The 21,892-nt window shown below is 45.4% G+C and overlaps 1 protein-coding gene across 2 annotated transcripts in view; it reads right to left on the bottom strand.

Moving 5' to 3' along the window:
- Positions 1 to 14,411: 14,411 nt before the first annotated feature.
- Positions 14,412 to 21,892, bottom strand: part of LOC113407486 (UDP-N-acetylglucosamine/UDP-glucose/GDP-mannose transporter) — a 30,172-nt gene continuing 22,691 nt past the window's right edge. For both annotated transcript variants that reach the window (XM_026656074.1, XM_026656075.1), the window contains 2 exons: positions 19,694 to 19,776; positions 14,412 to 14,685 (listed from right to left, as the gene is read on the bottom strand). In XM_026656074.1, coding sequence (XP_026511859.1) covers positions 14,577 to 14,685; positions 19,694 to 19,776 — 192 coding nt within the window. In that variant the 3' untranslated portion in view covers positions 14,412 to 14,576. The remainder of the gene's footprint in view (positions 14,686 to 19,693; positions 19,777 to 21,892) is intronic.

The following is a 21,892-nucleotide window of genomic DNA, read 5'->3' as shown; positions in this document are numbered from 1 at the left end:
TGGCCATTCTTATGCTGCATCCAAAAGTTCAACAAATTTAACCAAGCATTGTGCCTGTTTTATCCTACTTCTATTGGCTGCATGCATGCGTGATGCTTCACATCCAATCCTACACCCTGCCTCACTTTTGCTCCACACCGAGTCTTCTGATCCACCCTCACACATGGTCCCCCAACCATCCCTGTTGTTCTACATTTACATAGCCCTTGAGTCTGTGTGTACACACATGCAGTCAGAGTGTATAGCCCCTCATTCTGCAGAGGCATCCCTGTGCTCTAGGTCTGTCTATTCCCCAGGTGACTCTGTCTGCTGCCTGACTTGCCAACTTCAGGGATTTTCAAAACCTTTTATTGCATCTGCAGAGAAATTCCCACTGCACTGGCAGCTTTTCCCCATTCTTCTGGTTGCTCAAGCAAGTCAAGCAACCTGTGCTGCTATTCATGCTGCTACCTCAGCTTGCATGCTCCCCTCCACCACTGTGCTTCATGGCCCTCCATCATCTGATCCCCCATCCCAGCCAGTTCCAGGTACTGCTGTCCTGCTCATCCCCACCTCTAACATGAGATCCAAACCTCCTCCCCTTGACTTCAAGGATGTCTATCTGCCCCCCTCAAACACACCTTCCAGACTTCAGAGGGGTCACTGTGTAGGAATCATTAAAAAGGGGATAAAGAATAAGACTGAGAATATATTATTGCCATTATATAAATCGATGGTATGCCCACATCTCGAATACTGCATACAGATGTGGTCTCCTCATCTCAAAAAAGATATACTGGCACTAGAAAAGGGCAACTAAAATGATTAGGGGTCTGGAACGGGTCCCATATGAGGAGAGATTAAAGAGGCTAGGACTCTTCAGCTTGGAAAAGAGGAGACTAAGGGGGGATATGATAGAGATATATATAAAATCATGAGTGATGTGGAGAAAGTGGATAAGGAAAAGTTATTTACTTATTCCCATAATACAAGAACTAGGGGTCACCAAATGAAATTAATAGGCAGCAGGTTTAAAACAAATACAAGGAAGTTCTTCTTCACGCAGCACACAGTCAACTTGTGGAACTCCTTATCTGAGGAGGTTGTGAAGGCTAGGACTATAACAGCGTTTAAAAGAGAACTGGTTGTTAAGTCCATTAATGGCTATTAGCCAGGATGGGTAAGGAATGGTGTCCCTAGCCTCTGTTTGTCAGAGGATGGAGATGGCTGGCAGGAAAGAGATCATTTGATCATTGCCTGTTAGGTCCACTCCCTCTGGGGCACCTGGCATTGGCCACTGTTGGTAGACAGGATACTGGGCTAGATGGACCTTTGGTCTGACCTGGTACAGTCGTTCTTATATTATGTTCTTCTGTGCATGTGTACCCTGACTTCCACACACAGCACCATGGTATCTGCAAGAGGAGGGAGACACCTGGTCCAGCCCTGCTGGCTCAGGTAGCTCCATGGCTGGGGGTGAGAGTGGACTGTGATAGGGGATTTCCCCCTACCAGGGGTAGGCAGGGGGCGGTGGAGTGCTGTTAGGTATGCCACGTGTCCCAGGCTGGTTCCTGGGCTCATGGAGCCCATAGCTGCTGTGGTGGGGGCTTGGTGCACAGGAATATCCTGGGGTTTTGTACCTTAGGTGGCAACCCTAACTCCTTCCCAATCTATGGGGCAACCCCCCCACCCGATGAGTCAGGAGGCCCATGCCCTCTGTAAGTGGGGGTGGGGTTCCTGGAGCCCAAGGTGCCTGAGCCTGCCCCGCAGATGAACCAGCACAAGGCTGCTTGGAGCAGTACAGCTGGGGCTAAGGCTGCCCTACTGCCCATGGGCCACTATGCACTGCCCTGCCCCCAGGTGGTCTGGAGGAATGGCTGCCAACCACCAGGTGGCACCTGCTCTGCCACAGCCATAAGGCCTCAATACCATGCCGGCTGCTTTGCTGCTGGGCCAGGGCAGATGGTTGCTGCAGGGACAAGGGAGGGGCCCAGGAGTGGCCAGGACTCCCCTCCCTCCCCCGCAAGAAATGCCCCAGCTCTCACCACAAACACATTGTCTACGGCACGTGCCTGGTGACGCACAGCTTACCCCCAGCCACCAAGCCTGCCCTCCCCACACCTGACTGCCTCGGCTTGCCCACAAGGCCTCAGCTTTCCTCCACTGAGCCAGGGGGCAGCTGGCCTTAGGTCTGCCCACCCATGTCCTGAGTGGCACTGAGCTCAGGCTGAGCACGGGGAGCTGTCCCACGCTTCGACACGCTCAGAGTGGTCTCTGGGTTCCCCCAAAGCCTGGACAGTCGGGTGCAGCCAGGCACCTCTGAAGTCAGCAAAGACGTAATGGGGCCCAGCACTTAGCTATGTGACTCAACTGGGGCAGGGGCCCAGGGAGGCTGGGGATACTGGGCCTCTCATCTGCGCTGAGCTGGAGCTGCCTGGTCAGGCGGGAGCAGAGCTAGTGTAACCCCTATGCTAAAGTTACAGCTGAGCCTTTCCCCTTTCGTGGCTCTGCGCTTACTTCCCTGCTCTGGTACAGACTTGTCAGCACTTTGAACTATAAGTTCTACAGCGCTGCTAGAAAGACACTGACACAAACGCGCTAAAGCAGTCATGCACAACCTTGTTGTCAGTTGCCAAACCCCTTAAAAAAAATTTCATGGTGTTTTGCCGTCGCCCCCCTTTGCACATCATAGCCATAGTCCGCCATAAAAGCAAAAAAATCTCTATTTGCAGCCACACCCAGTTACTTGACAATTGTTAGTAATTGGCCACATACACTTTTGTGGATTCCCCATGTAGGTTTGTGCACTCGCATGCGTGCACACCCACCTGGAGGCTTTAAAGTGAGGCGACCAGTGATAGGCCCTGAAGATATGGCGACACTGGAATTAGAAAAACACAACAAACCAGATGTGTCGGGGCAGCACGTCCAGCAATTCGGCAGACGGTCCCTCACTCCTGCTCGGAGCGAAGGACCTTCCCCCGAATTGCCACCGCAGATCGCGATCGCGGCTTTTTTTTTTTTGTTGTTGGTTGCCTGAGGCAGCAAAAACCCTGGAGCCGGCCCTGGCACCAAGGCTCAGAGCCTGCCAGCCTCTGGTGGCTCAGCACCAAGCCCAAATGGCTATATACAGCCTCAACCCTGAGTCAATTGCCCTGAGCTGGCCATGCCACAGGTCTTTTATTGACCAGACTCCCACACAACATGGCACCCACAGCCTGCAGTTTGTACAGCCCACAGCAATGCTAAGCATCTTCACCAAGCAGCACCCTGGGAAGGTTGACTTGCCAATGGGGGTGTGTGTGTGAGGGCTTTCTGCTGGCAGCTTGTGCACAGTCACCTCAGGCCAGCCGCCAAGTGCTTAGCGTTCAAGCATTAGTGGGCTGCATGAAGTAGTTATTCCCCCACTTGTCTCACCTGAGCCAATGGCTGTGCGCATGAGTTGCCTTAGGGCATGTGTACCTTCTTGGGCACTGCACAAAACACAGCTGGCCGCAGTGCCGGGCAGCAGTGCCGTAACAAGGGCACACAAAGCCGGGTGGGGGAGGCAGAAAGTGGTGGAGAGAAAAATAAAGCTGCTGGCATGGAGATATTTATAACCCAGGTGATCGCCCTCCCCCAGTGTCTTCCAACCCCGACTTGCTCCTCCACCCCCTTCCCCAGCCCCGGAGGAGCAGAGAGTCCCTGTCTTTCCCCTGCAGCAACTGCTGCCGCAGGGGCCTAGTGCCCCCCATCTCGACTGCCAGGGCAGACTGACTGTGAGCCTGCCCTTCCTGCTCAGACCCTTTCATTTTCCAATGGAACCCTCCAGCAGCACAGGGTTTCTCCCCTTCCCCTCCCCCGCAGTCACCACTCCTGCCCCACGCTGGGCAAGGGGCAGCCCCATCCCTCACCCCCAGTGAGCCAGTGAGGCTACAGTCAGGGGCAACAGCAGGGGAGGAGGCGCACGCAGCAACCCCCCGGCACCCACCACGGGGGAGGCGAGGGTGCAGTGGCGTAGCCAGCGTCTAAGAGGAGAGGGAGCAAACCTAAAAAAGGCGCCCCCCCCGCCCCCGTTTGGCTCCTCCTCTGGCCACCCCCCTCCCCTTGGCTGGTTCCTCCTCCAGCCGCACCGCCCCTCCCCCCCCATGGCTCCTCCGGCCCTGCCATGCCACCCCGCGGCGCCCCCCCGTGGCCAGAATGCGCCCCTCCTCGTTCCTCCGGCCGCAGTTGGAAAGGCGCCGCTTTGGGCAAATTTGCTGAGGGGAAGCGGCTGCTTCCCCTGCACCCCGCTAGCTACGCTACTGCGAGGGTGATTCCTGGACCTGAGAGGGGCCCTAGGAGCACATGCAGTGACTTGGGGGAGGGGGGTAGGAAAGGGAGGGGCGCCTCCCCCAGTGCTTGCTGCTGCCGGCAGGGAAAGGGCTGGAGGGAGTCCTCCTCTCTGGCCCCTGTCCTGGAGCAGCCTGCCTGCATCCCAAACTCATCCCAAGCCCTGCCCCACCCCAGAGCCCACACCCCCAGTCAGAGCTTTCACCCCCCCCACCAAACCCTCTGCCCAAGCCCCTCCAGCACCCCAAGCACCTTATCCCCAGTCCCAGCTGGAGCCCTCATCCCCCCACACCCCAACCCTCTGCCCCAGCCCTGAGCCCCTCCCACATCCCAAACCTCCCATTTCCAAAGCCCTCACCCCCCCCACTCTATGCTCGCCCTGAGCCCCTCCCACACCCCAAACCTCCCATTCCCAGCCCCAGACAGAGCCCTCACCCCTACTCTCGCCCTGAGCCCCTCCCACACTCCAAACAGTGTTTCAGGGGCTTGGGGGTGCGGTGTTTGTGGGGGTCATGGGATGCTGTGGGGAGTTGGGTGGTATTACAGGGGGCTGGGGGTGTTTGCAGGGCTCAGGGAACGCTGGGTGTGTTGTGGGGGCTGAGTGGTGATACGGGTGGGCGGTGGTTGCAGAGCTCGGGAGACTTGGGGGGCTAGGCTGTGGGCGGTACTACAAAGGGTGGGCAGTGTTTGCAGAGGGCTGGGTGGTGTTTCAGGGGTTCGGCGGGGCTGGGAGGAATTTGGGCTAACCCTGTTTCTCATGGGGGTTCTGGGCTGGCTCGTTCCCGGTTCCTGCAGCAGGCGCGGTGCTGGGGCCCTTTATGGCTGCTGCAGCGCAGGTGCCACCTAATAGCTGTGGGCAGGCCAGTGGCCCGTGGTGTGGAGCTAGGTGAGGGGTTCAGAGGGATTTGGGGGTGCAGCAGAGTGCTGCGGCCTGGGAGTGAGGGGTTCAGAGGGTGAGCATGACAGCACAGCTGATGCAGGGGGTTGGGGTGTGGGACAGCATCAGAGTGCAAGCTCTGGGCGGTGCTTCCCTCAAGCAGCTCCCAGAAGCAGTGAAATGTTCCCACTTCCATTCCCCCGACTCCTCTGCGCGCTGCCCCAGCTGCAGGCACCACCCTCGCAGATCCCATTGGCCACAGTTCGTGGTCACCTGGTGCTGCAGAGCCAGTGCTTGTGGTGGGCGCAGCATGGGGAGCCCCCTGACTGTCCCTCCACATGGAAACCAGAGGAGAGACATGCTGCTGCTTCTGGGGAGCCCCACAGAAGGCAGGGAGGCTGCCTTGTGCTGCTGCACCGCTGACTGGACTTTTAACGACCCGGTCAGCAATGCTGACCAGAGCCACCAGGGTCCCTTTTTGACCAGGCATCCCGATCAAAAACCAGACATCTAGCACCCCTAAACCAAAGGGGTTTTTTCCTCCTTTCACTGCTTGAGTTTTCCAACCCTGACCCTACTGAATCTAATCCACTGCAAGTGTCTGAAAATGGGTACACTATATGGAAAAAATTGATAAAGAAAATGAGAGTTGAAGTTCTTCTCCTTCCAATTCCATTATGTCTATTGCTAGCCCAGAATAAGTTCAGGCAAAAATACAGGTACAAATAGGCTCTAGCAGCTGTTTGAAGCTAGGGTAGCTCAGTAACAAATGGCTGTTTAGTTGCCTATAGAAAATGGCACAGTGGTCTGACTACACTTTGAAGTGGGGCAATCACATGTCCTATTAAATCCCTTCACAAATGCCCCTTTAGTTAACAGAGCCTATCTACTGAAAGGACAGGAAAACTCATCTATCTTTTTAAATCAAGAAGCATCACTCCAGACCAGGCCTGAGGTGCCTTTGCTAGGCATTTTGGGACGCTTACAGTTATTGCTGGCCATAAGAAAGTAACCAGAGCCTTTTACGAGCACTACATTCACTATTTATAGAGAACATTTCACATTTTATCTGGAAATCGATGAAGTGAAATATGTGAAAAGCAGATATGTACTAGACAGAGATCACCTCACTGCAGTTATTGATTTACCAATAGCCACTGGTCCTGAGTCTATACCCAAAAATTCCCAGCACCTGTTTTCCACATTAACAGCATGTCCCAGACACTGACTGGAGATTGAGCACCAGTATGTGGCTTCTTAGTGACTCAAGGTTTGTTTGTTTTTTTAAAGATTTAAAAATCAACATGCTTATTTATTATTTGTACTAGGGTAGCACTAGGGACTCCAACCAGGAACAGGGCTTCATGGTGCTAAACCCTGTTCAAACACATTTTAAGAGAGACCCTACTGCAAATATTTCACACTCTAAATCAGTAAGTTGGACAAAGTGCAAGATGGGAAATAGGGGCACAACAGTGTGAAGGGACTTGTCCTGGCTCATGGAGCAGGTCAGTGATAGAGATGGGACAGAACCAAGGTCTGAGTCCCAGTGGTGCACTGATCATGTCAGATCTCCCAAGTGAAGCAAGATCAGGCATATAGAAAGGGGCTCCAAGAAAACGAGGGTGCTGCAGGGGTGCTGGTAATTCCTTAAGTGAAGCTTTTCTCTGAACCAGTGACCCCGTGGGGAGACACCGTGCTGCGATCTTTCAAATGTGATGAAAAAATAGTGATTGTAACCACTTTATCATTAGCTTTCCCACAACATTATTTTGCAAGAGTAGCGGTGTTAACTTCAGTGTCCTGGCCCCCTTCCATTGAGGTAATAAAATTCTCCCCATATAATTCTCACCTGCAGTTTCAGTTGAATTAGGTCAGCTTTGCTTCTTGTCATTGTAGGTCTGTTGTGTGCACATTGCACTACACAGGTGTTTGAAGTAACACGTGTTTTTATGTTGTCTGTGTGACTGGAAGTGTTCTATAAAAGCTATTGTATGAACTTTAGAAGACAAGCAGAGAACTTAACTAATCATTCAGTATAGCTGAGGCAAGTGACTGCTTCTGGTAGCAGCTGTCTGGATTCAGGGATTCATCTTCTCCTCTCAAAGATTATTGGGCTGTGGTAGTAAGTGAACAGCTGACAGCCTTTGTAACTCCATCAGTAACTTCTGCTGTCCTCTTCTGGTAGTGAGACAGCATGAACTGGGATGGGAGGAGCGGTGGGGAGAGTATAGCATTATAATCTAACTACATGACACTATATAATCCTACAGAAACCTCATAAATGCTGCTGATTGGGTCATTAGTGGAGATTTAAACCCAGGACCTCCCTACCAAAAAGTATTAGCATCTACTGCTTGAGCTAGAGGATCAAGTCATAGAATATCAGGGTTGGAAGGGACCTCAGGAGGTCATCTAGTCCAACCCCCTGCTCAAAGCAGGAACAATCCCCAGACAGATTTTTGTCCCAGATTCCTAAATGGCCTCTTCAAGGATTGAACTCACAACCCTGAGTTTAGCAGGCCAATGCTCAAACCACTGAGCTATCCCTCCCCTCATTAGTGTGTAAGGCAGTGGTTCCCAAACTGGGGTTCATGAACCCCTGGAGGTTTGCAAAATGTTACAGGGGGTTCTCAGGAAAAAAATTCCCTAATGGTGGACAGAGCTGTCCCTAGGGACCCCAGTGAGCATGGGGCCAGCAGCACGGAGCCCCTGGACTTCCAAGAGCTAAGCAGATCAAATCAAGCATATCTATCACACTGAGGAGATTTAAACTTCAAGACTCCTTATAAGAAATGGAAAGGGAGGTGGATTTTTTTGCTGTTTTTAAAATTATTATGAAGAACAAGTTTAAGCTTGTTGTAACGTGCATTGTTTGCCTGGACTGCTCAAGATCTGAATGCTTGTGTAGGAGGAACTCTGAGTTGGCTTCTTAAATACCTTCATGCTGTTTCACATCTGATACTCTGATGAAACATAGGAGCCTTGTCTTATAACAGGCTTACTCAAAGTGATACAAGCTACGAAAGTGAGATCTTGGAAGAGTGTTGCCGTTTTCATAATGTAATAAAAATACTGTAATCATAAATAATAGTGTGTAATAAGCAGGTCAAAAACAAAATTTATATTTCCAAGATCACTGCTTTTATAATTTATACTCAGGCAAAGGAGAAAATCCCTGGAAATATTCATTTACAGGATGGGGTTCACAAGACTTGACATTTTAGTGAAAGGGGTTCACAAGTTGGTAAAGTTTGGGAACCACTGGTATAAGGCTTAGCTAACTCAATCTCTTCTGTGGTTCAGCCACTAGAGGGCACAGAGACCCACACTGTATTAACATGCGTGACACCCTCTCCTTCATGCTGAAGTTCAGCAACTCAACTGGCAGCCTTAAAAATACTAGATGAATTAGAGAAAAACAAATTGTCACAATCTTTCAGGAAAAAAGTATTTATTTAAAGCCAGTACAAAAAATACATAGGCACATAAAATTCCTTTTGCTGTCACCTGACTTACAGATATAAAGCCTGCAGTACATTCAAATGAAAAAGGTTACCCTTTTAACACTAAAATGGTCACTTTGTAAATAGAATCTATGTAGAAAAAATATTTATAGTAAGATTAACAGCGTAGAAAATATACTATTGTATCAATTTTGTTCACCTTCCCAGTGTATACAATACTGTCTGGACATTGGCACTAAAAGGTGCACGTTTACAAACAAAATAAGCTTTAAGAATATTTTACAGGACAATAAATCTAACCAGTAGATTTAAAAATAAAAGAATGGTAAAAGTTCTCAGTAACAACATCCTGACCCAAATGCCTCTGTACAGCAAGATGACAAACAAGTGATTTGAAAATATTCCAGTTTTTAAGCTACTGATGAGAAGTAGTAGTCTTGGCTAAAAAAAAAAAATAAATAATCCTCTAAGAGCAGCAGCACAGAATTCTCAGCCCAGGGAGAAGGGGCACGATGGTGGCTTTCAACCACCTTTGCTCCCTCCTTATACTAGAGAGGCCCCGGTGTAGTTTAGACACCCCTGGAAGCCTGTCTAAATTACAGTAATCTCTAAGGGCTGCCCCGCGGACCACAGCAGCTGCTGCAATCTCCATGATGCTGGCGTCTCTGCCCGACACATCCCTCCATACCCCACACCTACCATAGGCATACCGCCTATACCAGGACTTGCGAGAGGGTCCCCAAAAAGCAGCCTTATGGGTATCTTCCTCAGTGCCTGCCCTAGAGGAATCCTCTAACAACTGGAACTGGGGATTTTAAGGCCCCTTTACATTGCTATGGCCCTATAACTCAGCATAAAAGGGCCAGAGAGGCATTTGGATCTCTCCCATGGTCTTGTTAGATATAAAGGGTTTTAGAACAAGTAATTTCTGAGCTAGTCCATCAGCTGAACAAAGAAAGTATGAAATTGAAATATTGGAATATTTTTTCAGGTTAAAAAAAAAATCACTTCCATGATTTATAATTTAGGTTTACAATTATAGATTTCTCCCCAATGATCTGAGCCTCTAGAAGACATGAGGCTGAAGGGTCTTGAGTAAGGTTATCAGGCATCGGAGGTGGAGGCGGGCTCACATTTTCACAAATATCAGCACACGACTTCCAACGATGGCAGGGCTGATGAGCGATGAGGATGGACCTGGCCTGAGTGCAACCGGGCTGCTTTGGGAAACAGCGGAAAGAAGTGTTTAAACAGCAGCCTCCTGGGCCCACAAAAGACCTGAATCCCACAGAACCAAGGGCTGACCTGTCATAGGATACCGAAGAGGACCCCTGCCCACACCTGAGCATGGGCTTCCAGCAAGGGATAAAGGGGGGCACACTCCCCGAGGATGGGGGTGGTTCTTAGAAGCATCTACATAACTCTTGGTAGCAGCATCTAGACGGTCAAAGAGATTAAGCCCTTTAAAAGGGGCGACTGGCCAGCTTTGACTTTACTCCCTCATCTGCATTCCACTCCCAAAGCCAAATGTGTGTCTGACCCACAGTGGAAACTCCGCATGCAGGCAGCTTTACACAAAAAGGAAGCGGCTTCTATAGAACTGGGGACAGTGGAGAAAGCCTCGTAGTTCTGGTGTCACCGGAAAAGCAGAGGAGAAATCCTTCCGAGATCCACCCACAGAGCTTAGGCCCCACAGCAAAATGAGCTGCAATATTCAGAGTCACTACTGCGAGCTTGTAAGCTGTACTAAGGGCCAAGTCCACCCCAAGTCTTGTCTGTAGGGTGGACATATACTCCATTAGAACAATTTAGAAGTGAGACATAAGGCCTATGCATCCACCTTAGAAATAGCAAATACTTTGTCTGGTTCCTCAGGAGAAATAGGATAACATCTGGCCTTAGGGTGAGAGTCTTGGGTGCATAGGTCCACCCAGTTCCATTCCTTGGACGCAAGGTCCAGGATGGCCAAGTGGAAGGGAAAGATAACCCCCTCTTCTGCGAAGAACCATGTATGCTTGAAAACAGTATCTTTGGGGGTCTCCAAACAGAGAATGCAGAGGATGAGAGTCTCCAGTCAGGGGACACTGGTATCTGCATCACATCAACCAAGGGGCTCGGAGGCTTGATCTAAGTCCAGGAGCAGATCACGGCCAAGATCTTGGTCCCTCTCTCCTAAGGCTGGGTTTTCAGGACTAGAAATACATTTGGGAGGGAGGTCCCCAAAGACCCTTCAGAGGAGGGATGCCTGCCAAGGGCTGGGAAGGGGAGCTGCCACTCCCACTTTAGAGGTGGGGTGCAGACTGGGCATACCATCCCTCAGTGGTGGCATTTATGTTTTATCCATTTGAACAGTTGGCCCCAGATGAAACCCCCTTGCAGGGTGGGGCTTAACCGAACAGCAATTTGCTCTGCCTTCAACTCTCCATCTGAGAAACTGCTGCTGGCTTCTTACTTCTCTCTTTCTCCCCACTCCTCAATTCTGTCCCATTTTTTCTTTAAAGTCCCCACAAAAGAGAAAAAGTGAAAAGAGATGGCAGGAGAGCTGAGGCAAGGGCTCCAGGCTTCCAAAGGAGGAAAGACAAACTGAGGGGACGGTGCTGAAGCTTATATGTCCAGGGGCAGAATCTAGCAGTTCTTTGCATTCTTGCTTCCAGGTGGTGGCATTATGATGCTATCAGTTCCAGATTCCCGCATCAGAGGGTGCGAGAACAAGGAGACATAAGAAAAAAAAAGAATTTGGCAGCATATTTTGAAGTTTATAGCAGAATGAGCTGAGTTGAAAACCCTCTTTTGACAGAGTTACTGACCTTGACATTTAAAAACAGGCACATCTATCACATGTAAAGTTGAGACTAAAGTATTTAAATAAAGTTCCAAATTTTATAAAAAGAATGGGGATCACAACAGGCTAAAATTAAAAAGAAAATTTGGTTCCCTAGCCTATTACTACTATTATTATTTTGGGTGTGTTAAGATTCCCTGCAAGGCCTTTATTTTGTATATGAGCTAAAATATTCTGTAAGACACAGTAAGAGACATTCAGCACAAAAAATAATCTTAAATTTACTTTCCTCAACTAATTTCTGCTGTGCTGCCATTGCTAACCTGGAGCTGGCCTACAAGAGTAAGGGACTGTTTTCAAACTACTGGCGTAAGGGGTAGTGTTTTTGCAAAGTCTATTGACCATCAGGGTCAAAGAAGTGACTTTACAAAACTGCACCACACTTAAATGGCACTTATCAGAATAGCCCCTTTGGGTGACACTAGTACCTATGCCATCACATCATGGATCACAGTAGAGCAGGAGCTGGCTGCGTGATTTTAGGAAGCTAGCAAAAGCAGGAACACATCAGGTAAGTTTTTGAGTCATTTGTGTTGAATGCTCCCCCATCCTTTTCCTTCGGTATATGGGTATCATACACAATTTTTCCATTTAGCTCAATTAAAACAAGAACTAGATAAGCAGGCTACCTTTAAGGATTCTAAAATGGAGGACTAGGCTAACAATGCAAACTGCCAAAGAAACACAGTAGACACATACTGTAACACACAGAATGCTGATCAAACGTTTCTACAGAAAATGTTACAGAAATGCTCATCTCAATTACATAAAAAAATATTCTGATAAATGCAATGTTTCTTTCAACACCATGTCACTCAGTTTTCCACCAAATATCCTTCCAAATGCAATTAGATTAATTGCCTGTGAAAGTCTCTTCTTGTAAGTGAAGGGTAGGAGTAGGAATAAATTGTGGGGAAATGATAAGTGTACAATTTTAACCAAAGAAAGATTCAAAAGGAGGAAGATATTTCTGTCTATTGAATCAATTTTAATTTTTTTTAAAAAATCAATACGGCTTGACATTTTAAAAATATTTCTCCATTAAAAACAGCTCACAATGTAAAAGAAATTTTACTGCACCCAAAAATAAACTGAACAGAGCATAAAATTTGGACAGAGTTAAAACATCAGAACTGTATCAATCATATAACGGTACAAATTAAATGTACCAATTAATGAATTACCTTGACATCATCTAGAAGAGTAAAGGTATTTCTCTACTATGAGATAATAAATATTCATTCTAGATGACCTGTCAACGTGTAGCTGCACAAAATGTTATATATGGATTAACTGTTCATTTATTAAACTAAAAAGATAACGTATTTCAAATTTATTCTTTTACTATTGTTTCAGAATAACGGGGCACACTTGGTACTGGGATTGGAAGGGAATCAAAAACATTAATTCATTTAAAAAAGTCTTTTAGACACAGATTTTCACTTGATTTTGAATGAGTGCTAGACCTTACCCTGCAAAAACTTATGCACGTGAGTACCTTTACTTATTAAGTTGTCCAGTGGGATTACTAATGTAAGTAAAGTTACTCATGTATGACTGCAGGATAGGTCTTATTTTATTTCAGTGCTTCCCTGCTGAGTTCTCCAATATATTATGTAAAATTGGAAGGTGGTGTACCATCACCCCACCACCTATTCTTGAATTTCACCATCCTACATCAGCTTTACAAGAAGAGGTACTAAGCTGTTGTGAGGCATGCAGAATCTGAGCAGGATGAGTACAGGCTTAAAAGTTAATGAAAAAAATTAAACATCTACTAAAATCATTGACTATTCAAGCCAATGTTTTGACCAAAAACTTAAAACCGGATGACTGACTGAAATAAGAGTGTATTGTAGAATTGATACTTCTGCTGAAAGATCGGCACTTGCATATGCAATGTTGCAGAGCCATTCCTTTCCTTAGTAAATAAAAAAAGGAGTTACATTTCAGTCTCCCTCCATTTCTGTATATATATTCTAGCTCTAGAGAAAAAACTCTTTTCTTTCCCTTTTTCTTGTTCCTCTGAAAGCATAATATTGACAAGAAATCAAAATTGCCAAAAATATGTATCTTCTTTTCATGATCTATGCAGGGCCTACAGTTGGCTTATAGTTAGTGAAAGTCTATAAATGTTACCCTGCTTCAGTAGCTTCCTTCTCGAAAATAAAGTAAACTAATCTGTTCGCTTGCGTTTTCTGAGGGAAGGGGTGAGATTCCATGTTGCCTCTCCATGAGGCACAGCACAGAACTTGCAGCCCAGCACAGAGGGACCTATGCTGACTTTAAATCATCTTTTTGCCCAACTGCTTCAGGGACTGGAGAGTCCTCCCTGTTCCACCCCCGGGGGGCTTATCTAAGCTACAATAGTTTCCCGCAGGGGTCTTCTGGGCTGCAGCACTGCCCAGAATCTCCACAAGGCTCCGTGCTACAGCAACACTTCTACCCCCAATACCAACCCACTCATCCCCACAACTGGCATGCCCCCACACCAGGGTTTGTGAGGGGTTCCTCCGAAGGCAGCCTGATGTGCCTGAACTGAGGAATTCTGCCCTGAAAGGGATGCAGGGCTTTTTGAGACCCTTGACATCACCCTGGCCCTTTTAGACAGTATGAAGGGGATGGAGCTGAGTCAATCATTCACCCTAAAAGCTAATTAAAAATATTTATTATTGCCCATTGATATGCTTAGCTGCAAGACAACCCAGATGCAAGCTAAACTGTAAATGATAGGTTAGGACACGTTTTCTTGCAAGAAAACAAAATTGTATCTAAGAATATTAATGGTACTCCTGTAAAATCAAAGTGTTTACATCATCTGTGCACGGTTCTACCACCAGATTTGATCATAATAAATTACAAAAGATGTATTCCTCATAGTCTAGATTAAATTAACCAGCTGTATATTTAATGTGCAGTCAGTTATAAATCTTTTTAATAAAATTTTTAAAAAGGCAGCATATTTAGATTGTGCAAATGCAGAGTACCAGCATTATTCTGTAACACACACCCACATTGTAATATTTTTACTGTATACTGCCAGTGATCGTTAGAAAAAAAACAAAAAACAAGGAGTTACTTCTTATAAGTAATCCCCTGGTCATACTGAGCTTTTTCCTTTAATATCCATCTTGATAGTAGCTTCAGACTGCTTGTTCAATTGCTCTTCTGTAAAAGTGATGTAAGAATACACCAGGCTTCCAGCAATACTACAAAACACATTTTTAGGTAAAAGAGAGAAATGATGCATATTAATGTTAGAACTCCATGTAAATTATCACATAAGTACCATTCTACATACTCTAAACATATTTTAATTGTGCATTCCTTCTCCAATTTACTAATTAACACTTTTACCTAGAATCCAGTACAGAGATTATTCTGAATTTTGATTCATTCCTACCATTGTACCAAAATATTCAAGGATCTCATTATGCAGATATACCAAACACTAGGCCTGGTGGTACAGGAGTTGGGGTGGGCCTATAAATAACTGGCCAGCCACAGAAATACAAATTTTTGATGATACTCTGCTGTCCCGTCCCCCCCCGCCCCAGTTTTATATAGGCTGCAAAAGGAACAAAGGAAGTTGGTAAAAGGAGGAGTCTGAGCAAGGTGGTGAAGTGTCAGCCATAAACTTGATTTAGCTAGCTGATTCTCCCCCTACCCCCTTGAAATCAATCCTCTCCTCTCCATACGGTTCATATTTTGTTCAATCTGATTTATAACCCATTTTCTCCAACCACTAAATATCTAGAGACTTTAATTTGTGAAGTTACCATTCAGAAGAACATAAAGGAAAAAGGAATGTGTGTGTTCTATGCAGAGCTAAAAACAGAGTTTCTTTTGAGGTCATTTTATTTATTTAGATTATCCCTTGACCCGTGTCAGACCATAAAATACCGTATGCCCAAGTACATTAAAAAGCTTAAGTAATTTCATTCTCTCTTACTACCTTTAGTTACAAATTTAAAATTTATCTTTTTAAAAGGTAGAAACAGAGAATGGTCCAAATTTACAGGCATATTTTAGCCGCACAACCTCTCCACCTTAAAATAGTTTTTTTTTTTTTTGGTAATGAAACCAGTGGCACTATTTGGAGACTTTATATAATTTGAGCTGTAAATATTCAGCCAGAGCATTAAAAAAAACCAAACAAAAAAAAAAACAAAAAACACACACACTTAACCTTCCCCCCCCCCCCCCCCCCCCCGCCCCCCCAAACAAACCAAGGATGCCTTTTAGATCAGTCAAATGTAGGTCAGGATTGTATCAACTTTCAGTTTATGTGCACTGAATACCAAACAACCCCTGATGTTCCCAGTAGTGCCTAGAACGAGCAGTGCATTCTTACTAGGTGCAGATGCATTTCTGAATGTTTTAAAAAGAGCACCAGGGAGGTATGTGTTATTATTTTAAAAATGGCTTTTGAAGATAACCATTTAAGTTGGTAGAATTGGGGATCGGGGGGAAGGGGTTGTTTGTTTTAGGTATTTATCAGTTGAAAAGGTAAGTCTCTGGGTTTTGGTTTTTTAAATTAAGTTTAAGTTATTTTCCCTTATGCGATCTCAACACATGAAATCTACACAGTTACATTGGGTATGCTGTAGCAGATGATGATCAATGAACCAAGTAGTCCAATTACCTATCCTCATACAGTAGTTAGGACAGGATGCTTCAGAGAAAGGCACGAGACCCCATAAATGCTACAATATGTCAAGGAGGGACAATCTACTCATTACTCCAGCTGATGATTTGCTTATGCCGTGAAGTAAAATGATCGATAACCATAATTTTCTTTAATCCTGATAGTTTAACTGCAGATTGTCGTTTCATTCATATGTCTGTCTATTTTAGGGTTTAGTACTGCTGCTCATCACTGTAGTATCTGAGCATCTTCCATGTAAAACAAATTAATAGCAGTAGCGAAGTCCCTAATGCACTTAATCGAGTCTCTGGCACTTCTCCCTTCTGGGGCAAACACACTGTGTGGGGTAGGGTTTTTGAATTTATTAATTTTCTTTTTAGTTAGTAGGGGTTTATTGGGTGGAAGGGGGACATCAGTGTTGTGTCATTCTTATAGTGAAAAGGCTTTAGCGAAGAGGAAGGTTTTAGAGCATTTCCTAAAGATGGTCAGATTCTGGATTCACTTGACCTCTCTAAAAGACTTGTTACAGTTGGTATGGCAACCCGTGTCTGTGTGTTCCTACTGTATTTTCCACTGCATGCATCTGATGAAGTAGGTTTTAGCCCACAAAAGCTTATGCCCAAATAAATGTGTTCGTCTCCAAGGTGTCACATGTACTCCTTGTTCTTTTTGTTCCAGAGTGGTATCCCCTCAACAGAGAACGCTCTATCCCCAGCTCTCACCTCCTAGGTCACAGGCTTTGTGATCCGCACTGTCCCAGAGGAGTGCAGCCAATTGAAATTTGGCTTTTGAAAATTTAAGACCAAAGGTTTAAATTGGCATTGGAAACTAATTAGGAGGCAGTGGAGGGTTTTGAGCATGGGCCTAATATGTTCACAGAGCAGCTGGTGCCCATGCATCATGTTCACATTCAGCTTCAGATACAGCAAATCATAGTAACCCCACCGGGAGATTACTAATGCATGGATCCTGGCAGTCAGGGCCTTGTCGGGGGGGGGGGGAGGGGGGGGGGGGGGGGGGAAGGGACAACACCTTTTTAGGTAGCTGGAGGTAAAAAGAATGTTTAGATATTGATGCTACCTGTCACCCAAGCTTCGGAGTCCAAGAGAGTCCAGAGGCTTCGCAGCACTTTGATGAATGGGGTCTGTGTGCCATCAATGAAAGAAGACAACCACTCGGCTCAGAGCATTTCCCCCCTTCCAACTATCACCACTTCGGTCTTGCCAGGGTCCAGCTTGACTCAGCTGCTCTTCATCCAAGCGCTGATTTCTTGTAGGCATTCTGACATTTTAGTAGTGTTGGTGCTTTCATCCATGGAGAATGATGTATTTCAGTTTAGTTGGCAGTTAGGCCCCCAGCATCTCCCCTCTCTCCCCACAAAATGGTCTCACGTAGTTATTGGAGAGAAGTGGGGATAGTATGAATCCCTATAGGACCCCAGAGATGAGGCCCTCCGGAAAGGCTAAGCAGTGATAGAGAGGAACAACTGGAGCCACTGTAGTGCTGGGCCATCTACTCCTCCTGTGTCATGTAGCTGTACCTTGTTGTCCACTGTGTCAAACCTGCAGAGAGATCCAGCAGTGCGAACACAGAGATCTTGACCGTGTCCATGGCCATGAAGTGGTCATATTTTAGTGCCAACAGCGCTGCCACTGCTCTGTGCCCTAGCTGTCAGGTATCCACTATGCTGGCTGATTCACATGCTGGAGCATGGTGGCTGCTGATTTCTCAATTATTTTGCCATGGAATGGGAGGCTGGAGACAGGAGTGCAATTGGAGAGATCTTCAGGGTCAAGGGATGTTTTCTTGAGGATTGGGTGAACTGTTCCTTTCCCCCCTCCTCCCCAAGGAGTTTGGTAGGTGACTTTTCTTCTCTGCAGGAGGATCTGACTGTATCCATTAGTAGTGTGCATAATTCTTCATTGGCTTTTACCAGCCAGAAGGGGTATGGATCTGTTTCACAAGTTTCGGCTCTAATATTTTACAGGGCTTTTTGAGCTTCAGCATGTGTGATCAGGCCAGACTCAGTCAGGGTGGTGGGGCAGATAATACAGTCTAGTCGGGGTAGAGTTCTTTGTCCATTAGCTTCTTATGTATTCTGTTGATCTCACCAAAGCCAACAGCTCCTCACAGCAGTCAGTGCTTGGGTCTGGTGTCTAAGCTATGCAATCACATTTGACTAGCTGGTTCCCTACTTAAAACAGCTCTGTGGAGGAGAAGGCGGAGGCTTGCTTTTGCCTCCTTTATTGCAGTGGTGTAGTCCTGTAAGACCTGGTGATTAGACCAGGAGAGTGGTACATTGGGGATGCCTCTAATATCTACACGTACACTGAAGGTAGGATCTAACATATGTTGAGCTGCACATATTTCACAGAGGACAAGGAATCTGGAGTACCATGCTTGGCAGTAGCTCTGTTAGTTCCTTCCAGAAGTTGACTGGCTTTCCATCTGGAGGACAGTACACCACTAGGAGTCCTAGATTCCTCTTGTCCTTCACCTCACAGGTCCTATGGATGCACCTGAAAGATTTAGTTTCTGGGGTGGAATGTTTCTGAATCAGAGCTAGGATACAAACAGGACTGCTACTCCATGTCCTCTCCTTTTTGCTGGCGCATTCCGGAGTTTGTCTGGGCTTGTGGCTGGAGGACTAGCTGTGCTAGGGCTGGGCTGGAGGCAGCACTGACCCATGTCTTTCTAGCGATGCAAACAAGGCTAAATTCTTCATCCAAAACAAGATTATGGACAGCGCTGGTTCTGACTGATGACCTTGCATCCAGCAGAAAGGAACTTCAGTTATTTTGTTTTTCTCCCCTGTTTAATGATGTTACCAATTGAGCAATTGGCTTTAGGTGCCTCGCTTTTGGGTTTACCGATTCCTCTTTGAAACTTACAACATACTTTAGTAATTAGCATAGCAAATAATTTGCTTTTTAAGTTTCAAATGTATACAAATCCTTGAGACAGCTTGAGGGTGACATGGTATTACTTCACACAGCCTAAAGTTCACCCTCCTACATGTGTTTTGAATAGCACCCAGCATTTCATGTAAAAATAAGATGCCAGGAAGAAAATATGCTTTTATTTTTATAAAAGATACACCCATAATCGTCATCCTGAATACATACACACACACACACACGCTTCTACGAAAGGTTTTATCCCTTTAAAACCCCGCATTTTCCTCTTCCTTTACCTCCAAACAAATCTGTTACCAAAAATGATGGAACATTAAGCTGGTGATACAAAAAAATGTTAACTAAAAGCTATGACAAGAGCACGATCCTGCAAGCAATTAGGCACATACTTAATTTTATGCACATAAATCCCTTGATATCAATAGGACTACTCACATCCGTAACTGTTTTCAGGATCAAGACTTAACACTTCCTACACATTAGCTTTGTAGTAGATTCCTCCCACCAGAATTCAAAAAAGTGCAGTTCTATTTTGGAAAGTGATCCTATTTGGATGGTTCAATACTTCTTTCAGTAATTCAATAGCAAGTTGCTCAATTTACAAGTTATTTTGAAGTGTTACATACATTCAAGACCGGTCTTCAGTTTTCTTACCTGATATTTAACCCAATGAAGTTTGTCCATGTGAAAATATAGTCTCCTCCAAAAAACATTCCGATATAGGTTATTAATATATTCTGGAAAGGAAAAAAAAAAAAAAAGATTTACACATTTTGCTTAGAATTTTTAAACAGTGTTTATGTATATTCCACTGGCATAAACAGGATACTGAAATGAATAGAAGAGAGTCAGAAGAGATAACTGTGTGAAAGATACTGACATTTGTATTTATAATACTGACTTGAAAGTTACCATATCAGGGCTACTGGTAATATTAAAATATTCAGGCCTTATGGTTTTTTTCCCCTTGTCTTACTGTTTTTCCTTCATATTCCGCTACTGAGCCCCAAAAATGTTTTCTCCCACCCTGCAAAGCAAAGGCTGCAACATAGGGGAAAAAATGCTTCTGCTAGACAACCTTACAACAATGTACCTAGAGCACTGAATTCTTCAGAAAGCCAGTCGTTCTCTTGCTCTGCCTCTCTTCCTTATCTGCAAGTAGACAGATGCTGACATGTACAAAAATCCTTACCCTTAAAAAGTTATGTATTTCCAAAACTACACATACTGCTGGCAGCCCTAATTCTAGGCCTAACACCTTCAACAGTAGCTTTTTAGTTCCAATATGTTTTTATTGGTTTCCCATTTCCCCTCAGGCGTCACTGGTTTTGTTAAAGACTTCATTTAGATCTCCAGTCATGCCAAAGTTCAATATCCTCAGCTTTCAACCACACAACCATTCACAGGGCTTCTACAGCAGGGCTCCACAGGAGCTTAATCCCAGTGCATGAGGCAAAAGATATTCAAGAATTTACCCAGCAGAGATCCATATACAGATGCTGGCAGCTACAGATCACTATTGAAAACTCGTACCAATGAATGGAAAGGGCCCAGACAGACATGGGAGGGCTCTTGGAAAGGGATACAACATAAAAGCCTCTGTATCTTTTCTCTCTATGTATTCCTTGTCTATCCTCTGACCTCTTAACCATGTCAAGCCAAGAAACTAGAAGGGCGAGCTGGATTCTATTGTGGCTCCCAAAGCAATGGAATAGTTAATTAATGTCAGGACCAAATCCTATCTTCAATTACACCTGTGCTAACTTATTAGATACAATGGGGTTGCACAGATTTAAATGAGGACAGAATCTTGCCTGGAGAATGTCTTAGAGATGGTGATATGCCAAAAAGAACAAGTGAAACCTAATAATGTCAATCTATTTATGTAGACTGGCTGTTTCAACCTATGGATTAGAGGACCTGAAAGGTCTTTCTATTTCCAATTTATAATTCACTGCAATCCTAAACACAGTCATTTCATAATTTCAGTTATGTCATACAGAATTATGGTTGGTTTCCAATTGCATAAACATAAACAAAGTATTATGATTGCCTTTGTCCAGCATGAAAATAGCATATATGCAAGTGCCCCAGACCAGTTGAATTATACTTCTATCGCTGTTTGGAAATGGTACTTCTCTGGCTAAGCATACACACTATTTTGATCTTTGGCAGATTGACATTCTTGTGTTTTGGTCTGACCTTGGTGTCACTGACTACAACAGAGCTGCCTACTTTGCTTTACGCAACACCACCTTAAGCCTACTCAATGCAACAGTGAATTCCACAAACTTAGTCCCCTTATTCTGAGGAATCCAATATATTTGATAGATGAATCAAAATATTTTAAAAATAAAAAGTAAAAATAGCCTCCTTTGTTCTGTTCTTAAAGTTTACGGCAAGGGATGGCTAAAAACAAACTTTCAAAAAGCCTCAGTACCTCCCCCTGAGGCAGTTTGCCAGAGATGACTTTGTTCATTTCTCCAAGCAAGCAGGTATGGTCATCTTGTTTGGAGATTAGAGCCTAGAGGAAAGAGGGAGGAGAGAGATGATAGTCCACAGAGGAGAGCAAGATAAAGAAGCAGAAGTGAATTAGGGGAACACCTGTGCATGGAAGGAGAAGCAGGGAGTTCATGCGTGCGTTTGCTCAAGTCTGTGTGTTTTTCTGGGATCCCGTGATCTACATATGTTATCCCAGTACAAAAAACACATGGTTCCAACCCCTATAGCACTGGCATTCAGGAGCAGATTGGTTTCGCACACTACTGGATACAGCACTGTAGTATATTCACATGGTTGCCCAATACCTACGCCATGAGGAAAACACACAATGCAAGTCTGAAATCAAATAGA

The sequence above is a fragment of the Terrapene carolina genome, unplaced genomic scaffold, assembly GCF_002925995.2.
Source record: "Terrapene carolina triunguis isolate 2854851 unplaced genomic scaffold, T_m_triunguis-2.0 Scaffold211, whole genome shotgun sequence".
NCBI lineage: Eukaryota > Metazoa > Chordata > Testudines > Emydidae > Terrapene > Terrapene triunguis.
Note: the sequence above shows the minus strand (reverse complement) of the source record. Positions and strands in the feature narration are given on the sequence as shown.